At 63.9% G+C, this 11,382-nt stretch overlaps 3 protein-coding genes across 3 annotated transcripts; 1 reads left to right on the forward strand and 2 right to left on the reverse strand.

Moving 5' to 3' along the window:
- Nucleotides 1-238: 238 nt before the first annotated feature.
- Nucleotides 239-3,957, reverse strand: MNEG_9351 (hypothetical protein; the record flags this gene model as incomplete). Its single annotated transcript, XM_014042175.1, has 9 exons — nt 239-358; nt 548-595; nt 815-886; nt 1,081-1,379; nt 1,614-1,710; nt 1,979-2,038; nt 2,257-2,334; nt 2,692-2,808; nt 3,457-3,957. The coding sequence occupies 9 exons, from the start codon at nt 3,955-3,957 to the stop codon at nt 239-241; spliced, it is 1,392 nt and encodes a 463-aa protein (XP_013897629.1).
- Nucleotides 3,958-7,644: 3,687 nt separating this feature from the next.
- On the reverse strand, nt 7,645-9,038 carry MNEG_9352 (hypothetical protein; the record flags this gene model as incomplete). The annotated part of the gene is made up of 4 exons (XM_014042176.1): nt 7,645-7,884; nt 8,187-8,293; nt 8,458-8,665; nt 8,928-9,038. The coding sequence occupies 4 exons, from the start codon at nt 9,036-9,038 to the stop codon at nt 7,645-7,647; spliced, it is 666 nt and encodes a 221-aa protein (XP_013897630.1).
- An 808-nt stretch (nt 9,039-9,846) lies between these two features.
- MNEG_9353 (hypothetical protein) lies at nt 9,847-11,202 on the forward strand (the record flags this gene model as incomplete). Its single annotated transcript, XM_014042177.1, has 3 exons — nt 9,847-10,400; nt 10,718-10,757; nt 10,975-11,202. The coding sequence occupies 3 exons, from the start codon at nt 9,847-9,849 to the stop codon at nt 11,200-11,202; spliced, it is 822 nt and encodes a 273-aa protein (XP_013897631.1).
- Between the last annotated feature and the right edge of the window lie 180 nt (nt 11,203-11,382).

Raw genomic sequence — 11,382 nt, forward strand, 5'->3', positions numbered from 1 at the left:
GGTTGGAGGTGATGGGGTGAGGGAATTGCAAATGCAGGGCAGAGTGATTGGGGGTGGCATCATGTCACTGAATTGTCTGGATGCGTGGGCGAAGCAGTGCAGCGCATCCACGGCTGGCAACCCCTGGCGTTGGGGCCCGCACCAGATCATGCACGGCCCACAACACTGCCGCATGACGAACTCGCAAGGGCCGGTGAGGAGCAGTGCAGTGCGTTTCAGTGCAGCGATGCGGCGCGCCTCACTGTGGGTGCGGGCTGATGGGCATGCGCTCCGTGTGCAGCTCGCTGGTGGGGGTCTTGTTCTTCGCGTCCATCACCACCTCCTTGCAGGTGCAGCCAGACTTGCAGGAAACACGCACCTGGGGCGCCGGAGCAGGGGCGGGGGAGGCGGCAGGGGCAGGGTGGCGGGAGCGCTGATGTTGGCGGCAAGCACAAGAATGCGTGCCTCTGCCCTGATTGTCGACGCTCGCAAGCCGTCACGCCGCTGCTGCCCCGTCGGGGGCTCGCGCACAGCCCCTGCAAGCTGATGTCCCCCCCCTGCGGCCCACCTTGCCCATGTCAGAGTATGACTTGAGGAACGACAGCGCCAGCATCACCTGACACAACAAACTGGGGGTCCTCAGTGCAATGACGAATGCTCGCAAGGTCAATTTCCAAGCACATGGACCAAATGGAAGCTGCAGCCCCTGTTCTGGCACCACCAATCCCGCCGCAGCTCGCCTGGCTAAGCCTGCAGTGTTGTTCCCCTGCTCCTCGCTCGTGAGTCCGGCCGGAAACTAACTAACAATCCGCACCCGACCCCAGTTGTGACCCACCGTGGCGTCTGCCTCCTTGTCCTGTGTGCTGAGGACGTCGCTATTCACATCGATGTCCAGGTACGCCCCCACCTGGTTTGCAGGCGGTGGTATTAGGTTTAACAGGCTATGCAGGTGCATGCATGGTGATGCGGTTGCTGCTGTTGTTGCTGTGGACACCACAGCACAGGCAACCCACCTGCTGTGCTCCACGCGCACCGCCTGATGATGCGTCTGGCGCATGCGGCCTCCCTGCCCTCCACGACCACCCTCGCCGCGCGGCCCACCTCCTTTGACGCAAAGCCGTATTTGTGGCACCCCGGGCACGCGCTGCTGCCCTCGTCCACCCACTGCCACGCGCCCTCCCCGCTGGGCGCCACCACCTTCTGCAGCCCCTCCCCCTCCGCGCAGAACGTGGGCCAGTCCTCCATGGCCGCGTCCCTGTTCAGGGGCGCCACCATGGGCGCGGGCGGCGCGGCGGCGGCGGCCTCGAGGCGCGAGCCGTGGTGCTTTATCATGCGGAGGGCCTGCCGGCGGAGGCCCCAGGCCAGGTACGAGGCGTACAGCTTGGCGCCGTGGTCGCTCACTGGTGGGTGCGGGGGTTGGGTGGAGGGTGGGGATGGGATTGAGGGGCTGTGTCACGTTTTGGCGGGACGGACTGATCTGTGAGCAGCTGCCGAAAGCCGCTGTCCCGTAAACCATGTGATACGCTGTGCCCGCAGCCCTGCTCGGCAGACCCCAGAGCCAGATGGACTGCGGAGGCCCGAGCCTCGCATGCGCGACACTACAAAATCTTGCAATGGCAGTCCCCCTGTCCTACCATGCACGATGTCGACCAGAATCTCGGAGCGGTTGATGCGATAGTGGTTCCCTGGGTCAAACATGACATCATAAAGCGAGTCACGTACGCTCATCATCTGACGGGGAGAATTGGTTGTGGGGGGAGGGGTGGATCAAGAGGCGAACGAAGGCCCTCTCCTGGGTGTGCAGACTGTTGGCTGAGAGCTGTTAGAAACACACCAAGAGCTCCTGTGTCCGCAGTGCCACGAGCAAGCATCCAATTGGCAAAGGGCAGCCGGAAAACCAAGGCAGCAGTGTTAGTGCTAGGGAGCCTAGCGGCCTTCGCCGGGCGGGCGCCAAGCCGTTTGCGCCCATTGATTGCGCGCGACAGGCCCTGGGCATCACCGGGATGCCGTATCGCCGGGCTATGACGGCGTGCTGGTCCTCGCCCGTGTTGTAATACACCTGCGCGGCGGGAGTGCCATTGCAAGCATGGCCGCCAACAGGATGTTGGCTAGGCCCCAGTACCGCACAAATTGTGCTATTTAGGGGGTTGGTCTAGCTCGCATGGGCCTGGTGGGCGCTGCGGCACAGGTAAAAGTTGTGACCCGCTGCCAGCGAGCTCGCGGCGGCCAAACGCGTGGCCTGCGCCCTCCGAGAAGCCGCTGCCCATGACCACCCACCTCCCTCTCTCCCTTCTTGTCGAGCCACATGAAGGCGGCAAATGTCATCATCGCGGCCTGGGGGGAGCGCTTGAGAATCTGCAGCCAGCGGCGCGGCGTGGTGCGGCGTGGTGCAACGCCGGGCGTCACAGCAGGCCAGCCGGCCACCTGCAGTTATTCCTTTGATACAGCACCGATGCCGAGCTGGCACTTACGCCGCATGCAAGTCCCAGCTGAAAGGCATGCTGCCTTCCTTGCGATGGGTCAACGGTCTGCCCTCGTTGAAACGAACTATACCAGCTACGCCAGCGAGCCAGGCCCTCGCTGCCGCTGCCTAGGAGCAGGGTCATCCGCCCTCCTCTCCTCTGTGCCGCAAGCTGTGCCGGCGCCACGCCCAGGGTCAACTGCGCTCGTGACCCAGCCCAGCGCTTGCCCCACGCCCCCATACCCTCTCACCCGCCGTATGAGCGTCTCGTACCCCGCGTTCTGAGGTGCGGTGAAGCACTGGCACTGGCCGCCGTACCCGTTAATGGAGTACTCCACCACAACAAGATCAGCGTCCTCCGGCATGTCCTGTGTGTGTGTGTGTGTGTGCGCGCGCGTGCGTGCGTGCGTGCGTGCGTGTGTGTGTGTGTGTGTGCGTGTGTGTGTGTGCGTGTGTGTGTGTGTGTGCGTGTGTGCACAGGCATGCACGTGCGCGTGTGTGCATCAAAGGGTCTGTGGGTGTGCAAAGTGCGGTGTGTTGCATCTGCATGGTGAACATTGTGTGTGTGGGGAAGGCAGGGGCGCTTCGAAGCGCAGCCAATTGAACGACGACACGGGCGCCCCTCGGCCGCAACATGGGTGCCCGCAGCCCAATCGACGTAGCTACTGCTTCCATCCCCACATAGCAAGGGCCATGCCAGCATGTTGGACTGGAGGAGTTGGAACGGTCCTTGCCCCACGGACTGCTCGCTGCTCAATGCACACCATTTCACAAACTCTCTGAAGTGCCTCAGTTGCTGCCACATACATAGTCTGCCATGTGGCGCGTCAAAACACACACAAACTAGCGTTTTGTGACCCTGTCACGGCCGTTGCAACCCTCCCAACTGCCTACCCGCAGGTGCAATATGCGCGGCGACACCTCAACAACGGCGCCGCTACATGCTGTCCATAATGCACCCGTGCTGCCCATGCGATGGAAGAAACTCGCCAGTCTGCTGCAGCCCGCTCGCCCACCTGCACCAGACACAGCGCTGCGAACGTCGCCGCCGTTGCGCGCCGCGCCATGTTGGTGAGCTCGAAATCGACCCCCGGGAACGACGTCCGCAGCCACTCAACAAACTGCTCCGGGTAGGACGTCTTGCTATAACGGTAGCCGACTGTCACGCTGCCGCCGAAAGCCACAACCTTGACGACAGACCCCGGGGTGAGCAGCTTCTGGGTGAGGCGCGCCCACTGGCGGGGCGACGGCTCAAACTTGTAGCCCTGGGCTGCTAGCCGCTCGCTGAGGGCGAGCTTGAGCGCAGAGATGCGCTCGACCGCCGCCCGCTGGTCAGAAGAGAGAGGCCCGCGTGAAGAGAAAGCCGAGGCGGTCGTAGGGAACAGCGCGATCGCCGCGGTGGTCACGAGGAGCAGGAGCGCGAGGCGGCGCGCCGGTCGGTCTGGGTGCGTCGCTGCTCGCGATGTCCGAGTTGCCACGGGGTCACCTGACCCAAAGCCGCTGCTGATTGCCACCATTTTTGTTCAAGAACCGATCAGCAGGCCATGTCACTAGGGCCCGCGGCCTCACAACGAACGGCGATTGGGATGTGCCAGTGTGCAAAAGGGCGTCCTTCTGATGCTGCGGGTTATGACCTGGATGATCGTCCCAGCCATATACGGTGGAATTGGATTGTCGTGTGTGTGCGCGCCAGGGCAGTTTGGCCAGCGTCCTGCAAGTGGAGTGATGCTCACTGCTTCTCCCGCGCAGTCCTCTCTGTCGGAATGAGTAATGCTGAACACGTTTGAATTCCAAATAAGGTTGATCGACCGAGACTACAGGCCTGTGCGGGCGAGCACACAGCGCAGTGAGCACAGCACTTCCGCGCTCATGTGTCCCGACGGTTGTGCACAGTTGCTCGACTTTGGAATGACCGAGCTTGCATGAATGGCTCACCCAGGTCAGCTTCTGTTCTGCACCATGATTTCATACACACAACCTCAACCAGGATGCCAGGCGTCCATGCATTTTGACATGCTGCTATCGGTAGTACGTTGACAATTTCCCCAACGGACGCATTCGTACGAACGCACCTGGTGCACACACATACCCGTAATACAAAATCGCAGTGAGAAGCCTCATTCTGGTTGTGGTGATGCACTGCGGCGTTGGGGGCAGGCACTTTGAGCGTGAGAGCACGCTTCCCCCTGCCACCCGCCAGGCTTCCGCCATTCGTGACAGGCGTCGGTCAGCTCAACCGTTTGCCCTAGGCTCGTAGCTGGGTGCTACATGCACAATGAACGCATAGCAGCCTCGCGAAGCAGCCTTGCGGCGCCAATGCAGCCCCACGTAGTCCCTATCTCAGGCCTCCGCGCACATGCACTATTGTAGGGTGCTCCGCTGCCGACCCAGCACGCAACACCAAGCTGCGGGATCCTGCAGGAAACCACAGCCGGTTCCAGAAAACACACAGTTGCCCATGCCACCCAAGCTGACAAGGTCCTGCAGCTTTCCTGCAACCTGGCGTAGCGCTGCCAACGCAGACCCCGTAGCCATCCCGATCAGCAGAACCGGCAGCTTGCCAGCACTCATCACGGGGGTCCCTAGAGCTCCTGACGGGCCTTATCAGGGCCCCAGTCTTTCAGCGCGCGCCCTTCCTCGTGCAACACCACAATGATTCCATTCTGCCAAAACCAGGCAATTCATGTGAGCCCCGTCCCATTCCTAGCGCCAAGCTATCCCAAACGGCGCACAGCCCGCCAAATCTGCTGACCGTGTGGAGCCTCACCTCGCCACAGCGTCACCAACACGGCACCCCGTAAGCGTGTCCTCAGACCGCCATGCGCCGCCTGATGCATACCCAACATGCGGCCGCCAAGCTCTTCGCATCTGGCATGATGCAATAGTCACACCCGAGTCTCTGGGCTCACAAGAACCTTCTGTCGATCAGCCTCACAGTTGTGCCTGCATGCAGGCTGGTGCCACCTAACCATCCCTGCCTGGAACCTGTATAGGTCATACTGCCCCAGACAGACTTATCCCAGCCACCCTGCCCCCAACCCCATGGCGCAACGAGAGCATGTCACCCTACGAACAGCATCATACTGTGTGCCCCAATCAGATGCTTAAATCCCAAGCTCTGAAGAGTATCGTCAGGAGCACAAATCACCGGCTGAATTACATCCAGCACTCAATGTACCAGGCATCCAGCTGAACTACACCCTCAACATACTGCGTGGAGCGGCTCGACAGTGGGAGCGTTTGCGCACAAAAAAGCGCCCTGCGCAAGTACATGAGGACTGTCTCTGCCTACCGCCTTGCCCCAGCCACAGGTGTTTCCAGCCTTGCCCAGCTGCATGCTGCGAGCAGTGTGCGCAGCATCAATTATTAATCAGGAGGGCGAGCCCATTGCAGAAGGGTCCAGTGGCGACATCATGACAAACACCATGCAAGCGGAGGATGACATTGACGTGCCACAAACGCTGTTGACATCAAAATCGCCCGAACAACGCCGCCATGCTGCGCATGTCGTTTGCGCAAAGCTTTGGCGGCGTCCCAGGCTTCAGGCAATCGGGATGCAACCCGCTTGCCAAGCCAGAAAGTACATCAGTGCGTGAGGGGTGGCGTGGCTACAAGCTGGAGAGGATGAGACGGGGCGCGGGAGCAACCGCAATGGGCTTGGCCACGCGTCGATGAAGGGTGCCTGTCAAGGCAGGACAGAGTCCTTGTGCGGTACGCCGGCCTAGCATTGCGTGCCTAGCTAGTGCCTAGAAGGAAGCATTGAAAGTCAACAGCATGAGGATGCGCGGGTGGACGCCTGCGCCCACCCGCACGTGGGCTCTGAAACTCTTTTGCCAGTGTGGACAAACGCAACAATGCTCAGGACGCACAACACAAGTTTGCCAACTGAGCGCGATCAGGGGCAGATGGGCTGTTGGTACCGCTAAAGCCCGTCTCATTGGTCGCACGGCTGCAACGCCACCCACCGGCGGGCTCGACGCCTGCCTAGCTATGGCCACTTCTGGATGGTCTGGATGCCGCAATCTGGCGGCGCCCTGCCCGGCTGTTTGCTTCAGCATCGACACGCTGCCTCTCGGCCATGCAAGGGCCTTTGTGCGAGGGCCTGCAAGGGGCCCTTCACCTCGCCCCCAGCGCGCCTGTCAGACGAACAGTGCGCACCCGGGGGAGCAGCTCGTCCAGACTCTTGAAGCGCCTGGCTTTGCCGCCACCCAAAACCATGCTTGCCTGCTGCTGCTGCTGCTTCTGCTGCTGCTGCTGCTGCTGCTGAGCCGAAAGCAGGGCCTGCTGCTCCTGCTGCTGCTGCTGCTGCTGCTGCTGCTGCTGCTGCTGCTGCTGCTGCTGCTGGTGCAGTGTCTGCAGCCGCTGTGGCTGCTCGTGCTCCTGAAATGGCGGCACTGCCTTCTGTGCACCGCTCCACTGGTGGGCGCCGAGCTGGCCACAGTTCTCGTCGCTCTCTGCCAGTTGGGGCGAATGCGCGCCGCGTGGGGCGCGGCGCCATGCCAGCCGCCCCTCAGCAGCCGTCCCTGGGAGCGACTGGGACGGGGTGCGGACACCCAGCATTGCTGCCACCGCCGCTGTTTGAGGCGCGACACCCGCACGTCCAAGGGGCGAATTGCCACGGCTGCAAGGCTGCGCGCCGCCATTGTCGCTGCTGCAGTTGCTGCTGGGGGTCTTGTCGCTGCTGCCGCAGTCGCTGCTGGTGGTGCTGCTGCAGCAGCAGCCCCCGCAGTCGCTGGGGCAGCAGGCGGCGCGGCGGATGGCGCAGGCGGGTGCGCTGCTGCGCCGCAGGCGGTGCCCGTCGTGGTGGTCGTCTGGAAACCCAAAAATCACAACGTGCGGCACCGCATCATCGTCCACGCGCGTGCAACGCGCACGCCCGCACCGCAGTGCGAACGCCGCCGCCGCTGCCGCCGCCGTCGCTGTGGCCTGGGCGGGCGGGGCCAAAGCGGAGGCCGCGCGACCCGGGACGTCTGCTGGCCGTGCGGGCTTTGCGGCAGCGGCGGCGGCGGTGCGCTGGAAGGAGGAGTGGTAGGGCGCGAGCATTGTTGCATAGTCGAGGCCCTGAAAAGCAGCGGGGCGAGCAGGATTCCAGTCTGAGAGTAGGAACGTAATCAGCAAGGAGGGGCAGGTAGATGCCCTGCTCACATGCTCATGCAGCAGCGTGAACCCCAGCTGCACCCCAAGGTGCATTCAGAACGTTGTGTCTAGTTCACAGGGAGCGGTCTGCGGGCACGCCCTCGCAGCCCCACCTGCTCTGTGGCGGGCAGCAGCGGGACGAGGGCGTCCTCAAAGCCGTCCGCCGCCGGCGGCACCCAGCGCGACAGCACCGCGCGCGGCTCCCGCCAGGGCGGCAGCGGCGCCCCCAGCTGGTGGAACAGCAGGCGCGTGGCGGCCGCCATGATGTGGGCGGCCAGCAGCAGCGACTCCAGCGGGCCCACAAAGTCCTGCGGGATGCAAGGCGGGTGTGCGGCGCACAGCGGCGGTCGGCAACCGGCAGGCAGCAGCGCTTCACTCCAGCTTGCCGGTTGAGAGGCGCCTGCAGCACGCGGTCAGCCGGCGCGTGCTGCTGCGTCGCGGTGGCACATCTATGGGGCCCCGTTCTTCACGGCGCGGCTCACTGCGCAGCCCCGCTTGAAGTCGCCGCCACGCCACAAGGATCCCAAAGCGCGACCCCTTGCCCCCACACGCACGCCCCGCCCCCTGTCGCCATCATGCGTGCCCAAAGCACGTTCCTGCGAGCACCCACCTGCGGCAGGGCGTCCAGCAGTGAGTCATACCAGGGCCGCGACTTGGCCTGCGTGAAGGCGTCCCGAAAGTTGAGGTCCACCACCAGGTCACAGGGGGCCTGGGGGCCTGGTAGGTTGGGGTCCCAGGAGGGGTTGAGGTTATGGGGTCGGGCCTGAGGTCAAATAAACTGGGGGGTTAGGGAGGGGCTTCAGGTTGCAGGGCCCAAGGGGAATTACCCGGGTCGTGCTTGGCGCGGGATAGGGCTGCATGGGTCGTAAGGGGCCGCGCACCTTGGCTGCTCGCGCCGGCGCCGCAGCGCACGAGGAGGAAGGAGTGGCGCAGCAGGTGCAGGTAGGCGTGGGGCTGCTTGGGGCCCAGGGTGGTGCGGTGTCGCACGATGTAGCCGTGGCGCGCGCGCAGCTCGCAGCCCAGCACCCACAGCGCCGCCGCGTCAGAGCCGCGGGCCGCCGTCCGGCACGTAGCGACGGCCCCTGTCAGCTGCGGCCGGGGCATCGAGGGAAGAGGAGGGTTCAAGGCACGCCTCTGGGGTGCGTGGTGCGCACATATGGCAGGCAACTGAGGGTGGCGGCTGGCTGGCGCTTAGATGTGCTGTGCCCTAGCAAAAGCAAGCTACGCCGCCGTGAGCGCATAATCAGCTGGAGCGGCTTGGAGAGCGCCTGGCTGCATGACAGGCCCCTGGCCCACGGTGACAGGAAACCGCGCTCAACCTCGCGGCCCAAGCCGCCGCATGCGCGCTGACCTGCGCCTGGGCGCCGCTGGCGGGCTTGCACGCGGCACCCAGCGCTTCGACCTCCGCACTTGCGTCATACTCTGCCTGCGCCGCCGCGCCTGTCATCGTGGCATGCACCATGTCCTGGGGCACAGGTATGATGCGCGTGGAGGGGGGGGGGCAATTCAGAGGCTGGGGTGGCCTGAGCGGCTGCTGACAGCTGCGAGATACGATAGCAGGCGGGCCAGGCGCCGAGGCCGGACGCGCCGCGGGGAAGATCCCCCGCAACCCCGGCCCGAGTTACGACGGGCCTACCACATAGATCAGGCCGCATAGCATACCTCAAAAGAGAAGGGCAGCGTGCCGACAGCGCCCACTGCGCTGGTTGCAGCGACAGCAGCTGGGCATCCCCATGTGCTGCGGCTGCTGTTCACACTGAGTCCATCCGCCGTGCTGGCGCTTGCCAGAGCGGGGCACAGCGTAGCAACGCCCATGATGTTGTTGGATTGCTGCCTTCTTCATATGCAGGCTGCCGCTGTTGTCCGGCCTCTGTCGACGAGCGCGCCACAGTGTCGAGGCCTTTGGTTTTTGGGCCAGATGCCTCTCGGTTCCACCGACCACCCGTTTGTTTATAAATCTTCAATCTAACCATGTATTGACCTACTACCGACCCGCGGCAGGCTGCCAGGGAGGATTGCGAAGTGCGGATGTGTCGGAAAACTATTGCCCCGCCTCCTGGCTGCGGAGATATAATCGTGGGGAATAACAAACATTCAAACTTAAACGTTTCATGACGTGAGGTGTGCCGTGTGGTAGATGGCCGGAATGGGAGTCGACTCCCAGTTGCCTCAGCCGTGTCAGCAACACTTGCCGACCAGCAGCTGTGACCAGCCAAGCACTGCTGAACACAACGACGCGCACCATAACACTTGCCGGCTTTTGACGCATGATGTTGCTGCGCACTCTGGTCGCCTCGTCATCTTTCACCTGGACTGCACGGGCTGCTCGACACCACTTGTCTGCCCCGCTTCGGCTATCCAGCGCTGCCAGAACGGCAGCCGACAAGGGCAGCGGCGGTGGTGGTGGCGGCCTTGAGGTGGACGGCAGCGGTGACGCGGACACCCGATCACCGTCAACCTCGGATTCCCGCCCCGCCACCCGCGACGGACCTGGCGCACATCGTCGCGAGGGCCAGCAGCTGCAGGCATGTCTGCAGGACGCTCTGCGCCGAATTGAGGTTCTGGAGCGCCACATCGCGGCGGCAGACACGACCGCCGGCGGCGCTGCGCACGCTCGCCAGCCCCGCGACGATGCTTGGCAGCGTGAGCGGGGCGAGGGTGACCGCGGCGAGAAGGGGCGGCCTGGCGGGGGAACACAGCGGCGCAGCGAGTCAGGGGATGGCGGCGGCGACGGTGTGGAGGGCGGACCGGAGGGCACCCTGAGGACCCTTCACCCCAAGATTTCGAAATTTCTGAGCTCTGGCTACCTGGAGAGCCAGGCCCAGTGAGTGCCGAGCATGCGGTGTTTATTTGGTTTGTGTCCGAGGGGATCATCCCCATGATGGGAGCAAGGGGGGAGAGCGTTCTCATCTGCACGCCCGACAGTGTTGGCGACGTTTCGCTATCGGTGCGCAAAGCTGCATGGTCCCAGCTGGGCTCCACGCCCCGCCCGCGCCGACGCATCCCCGCGGCCTCCGTCCACCCCCCCGCACGTTCCCGATCCCCATTTGAGTGCGCGAGCGCTCTCCGGTACCACTCGGGCCGCGGTACGACTTAGCATCGCATGCTCGCCTTCCAATGCTCGCCGTGGCCGCCTCGCAGGCTGCGCGAGCAGCTGATGCAGCATGAGTGGGACGGCACGGTGCGCGGGGCGACTGGCGACGCAGCCGGGCTGCTGGTGCTGTGTTGTGTCTCTACTAGTAGGCACTTGGACCCAGCCCTGAGCACCTGCGAGCAGTCCCTTGCCTGCCCGCAGCACTTGCATCCCTTCGTTCCGGTGGAGCCTTCGTTCGCCCCCTCCCTGGCGGCCGCACGCATCAAAGCTGCGTGCGTGTGCACACCAACGTGTGGCTGGTCAGGTGCGCTCGTGGATGCTGCGCAAGGGTGTGGCTGACTTTGAGCGCTACGCCGCGGAGCAGGACTTGCACGTGCCGTTTGAAGCGATCTCCAGGCTATACAAGGTGAGGGGGTGGGGGTGGGCCCGTCCCGCCACAGAGCGGCAGCTGCTGCTGCTTCTGCTGCTGCTGCTGCTGCTGCTGCTGCTGCTGCTGCTGCTGCTGCTGCTGCTGCTGCAATCACAACAGTGAATTTGCATGAAGTTGCTCACGCGGTCACACGGCTATGCAAACGCGTGCGCGTACGGTGCTGACCACCCCGCCAAAGGACCCCGACGACCTGGCGGCTCTACCGGATGACAAGTCCCGCCAGCTGGCGCGCGCCATCATAGCTGGGGTTGAGGCGGAAAGGCGCATGGAGGTGTACAAGGT

Source organism: Monoraphidium neglectum (assembly GCF_000611645.1).
Source record: "Monoraphidium neglectum strain SAG 48.87 unplaced genomic scaffold scaffold01906, whole genome shotgun sequence".
Taxonomy (NCBI): Eukaryota; Viridiplantae; Chlorophyta; class Chlorophyceae; order Sphaeropleales; family Selenastraceae; genus Monoraphidium; species Monoraphidium neglectum.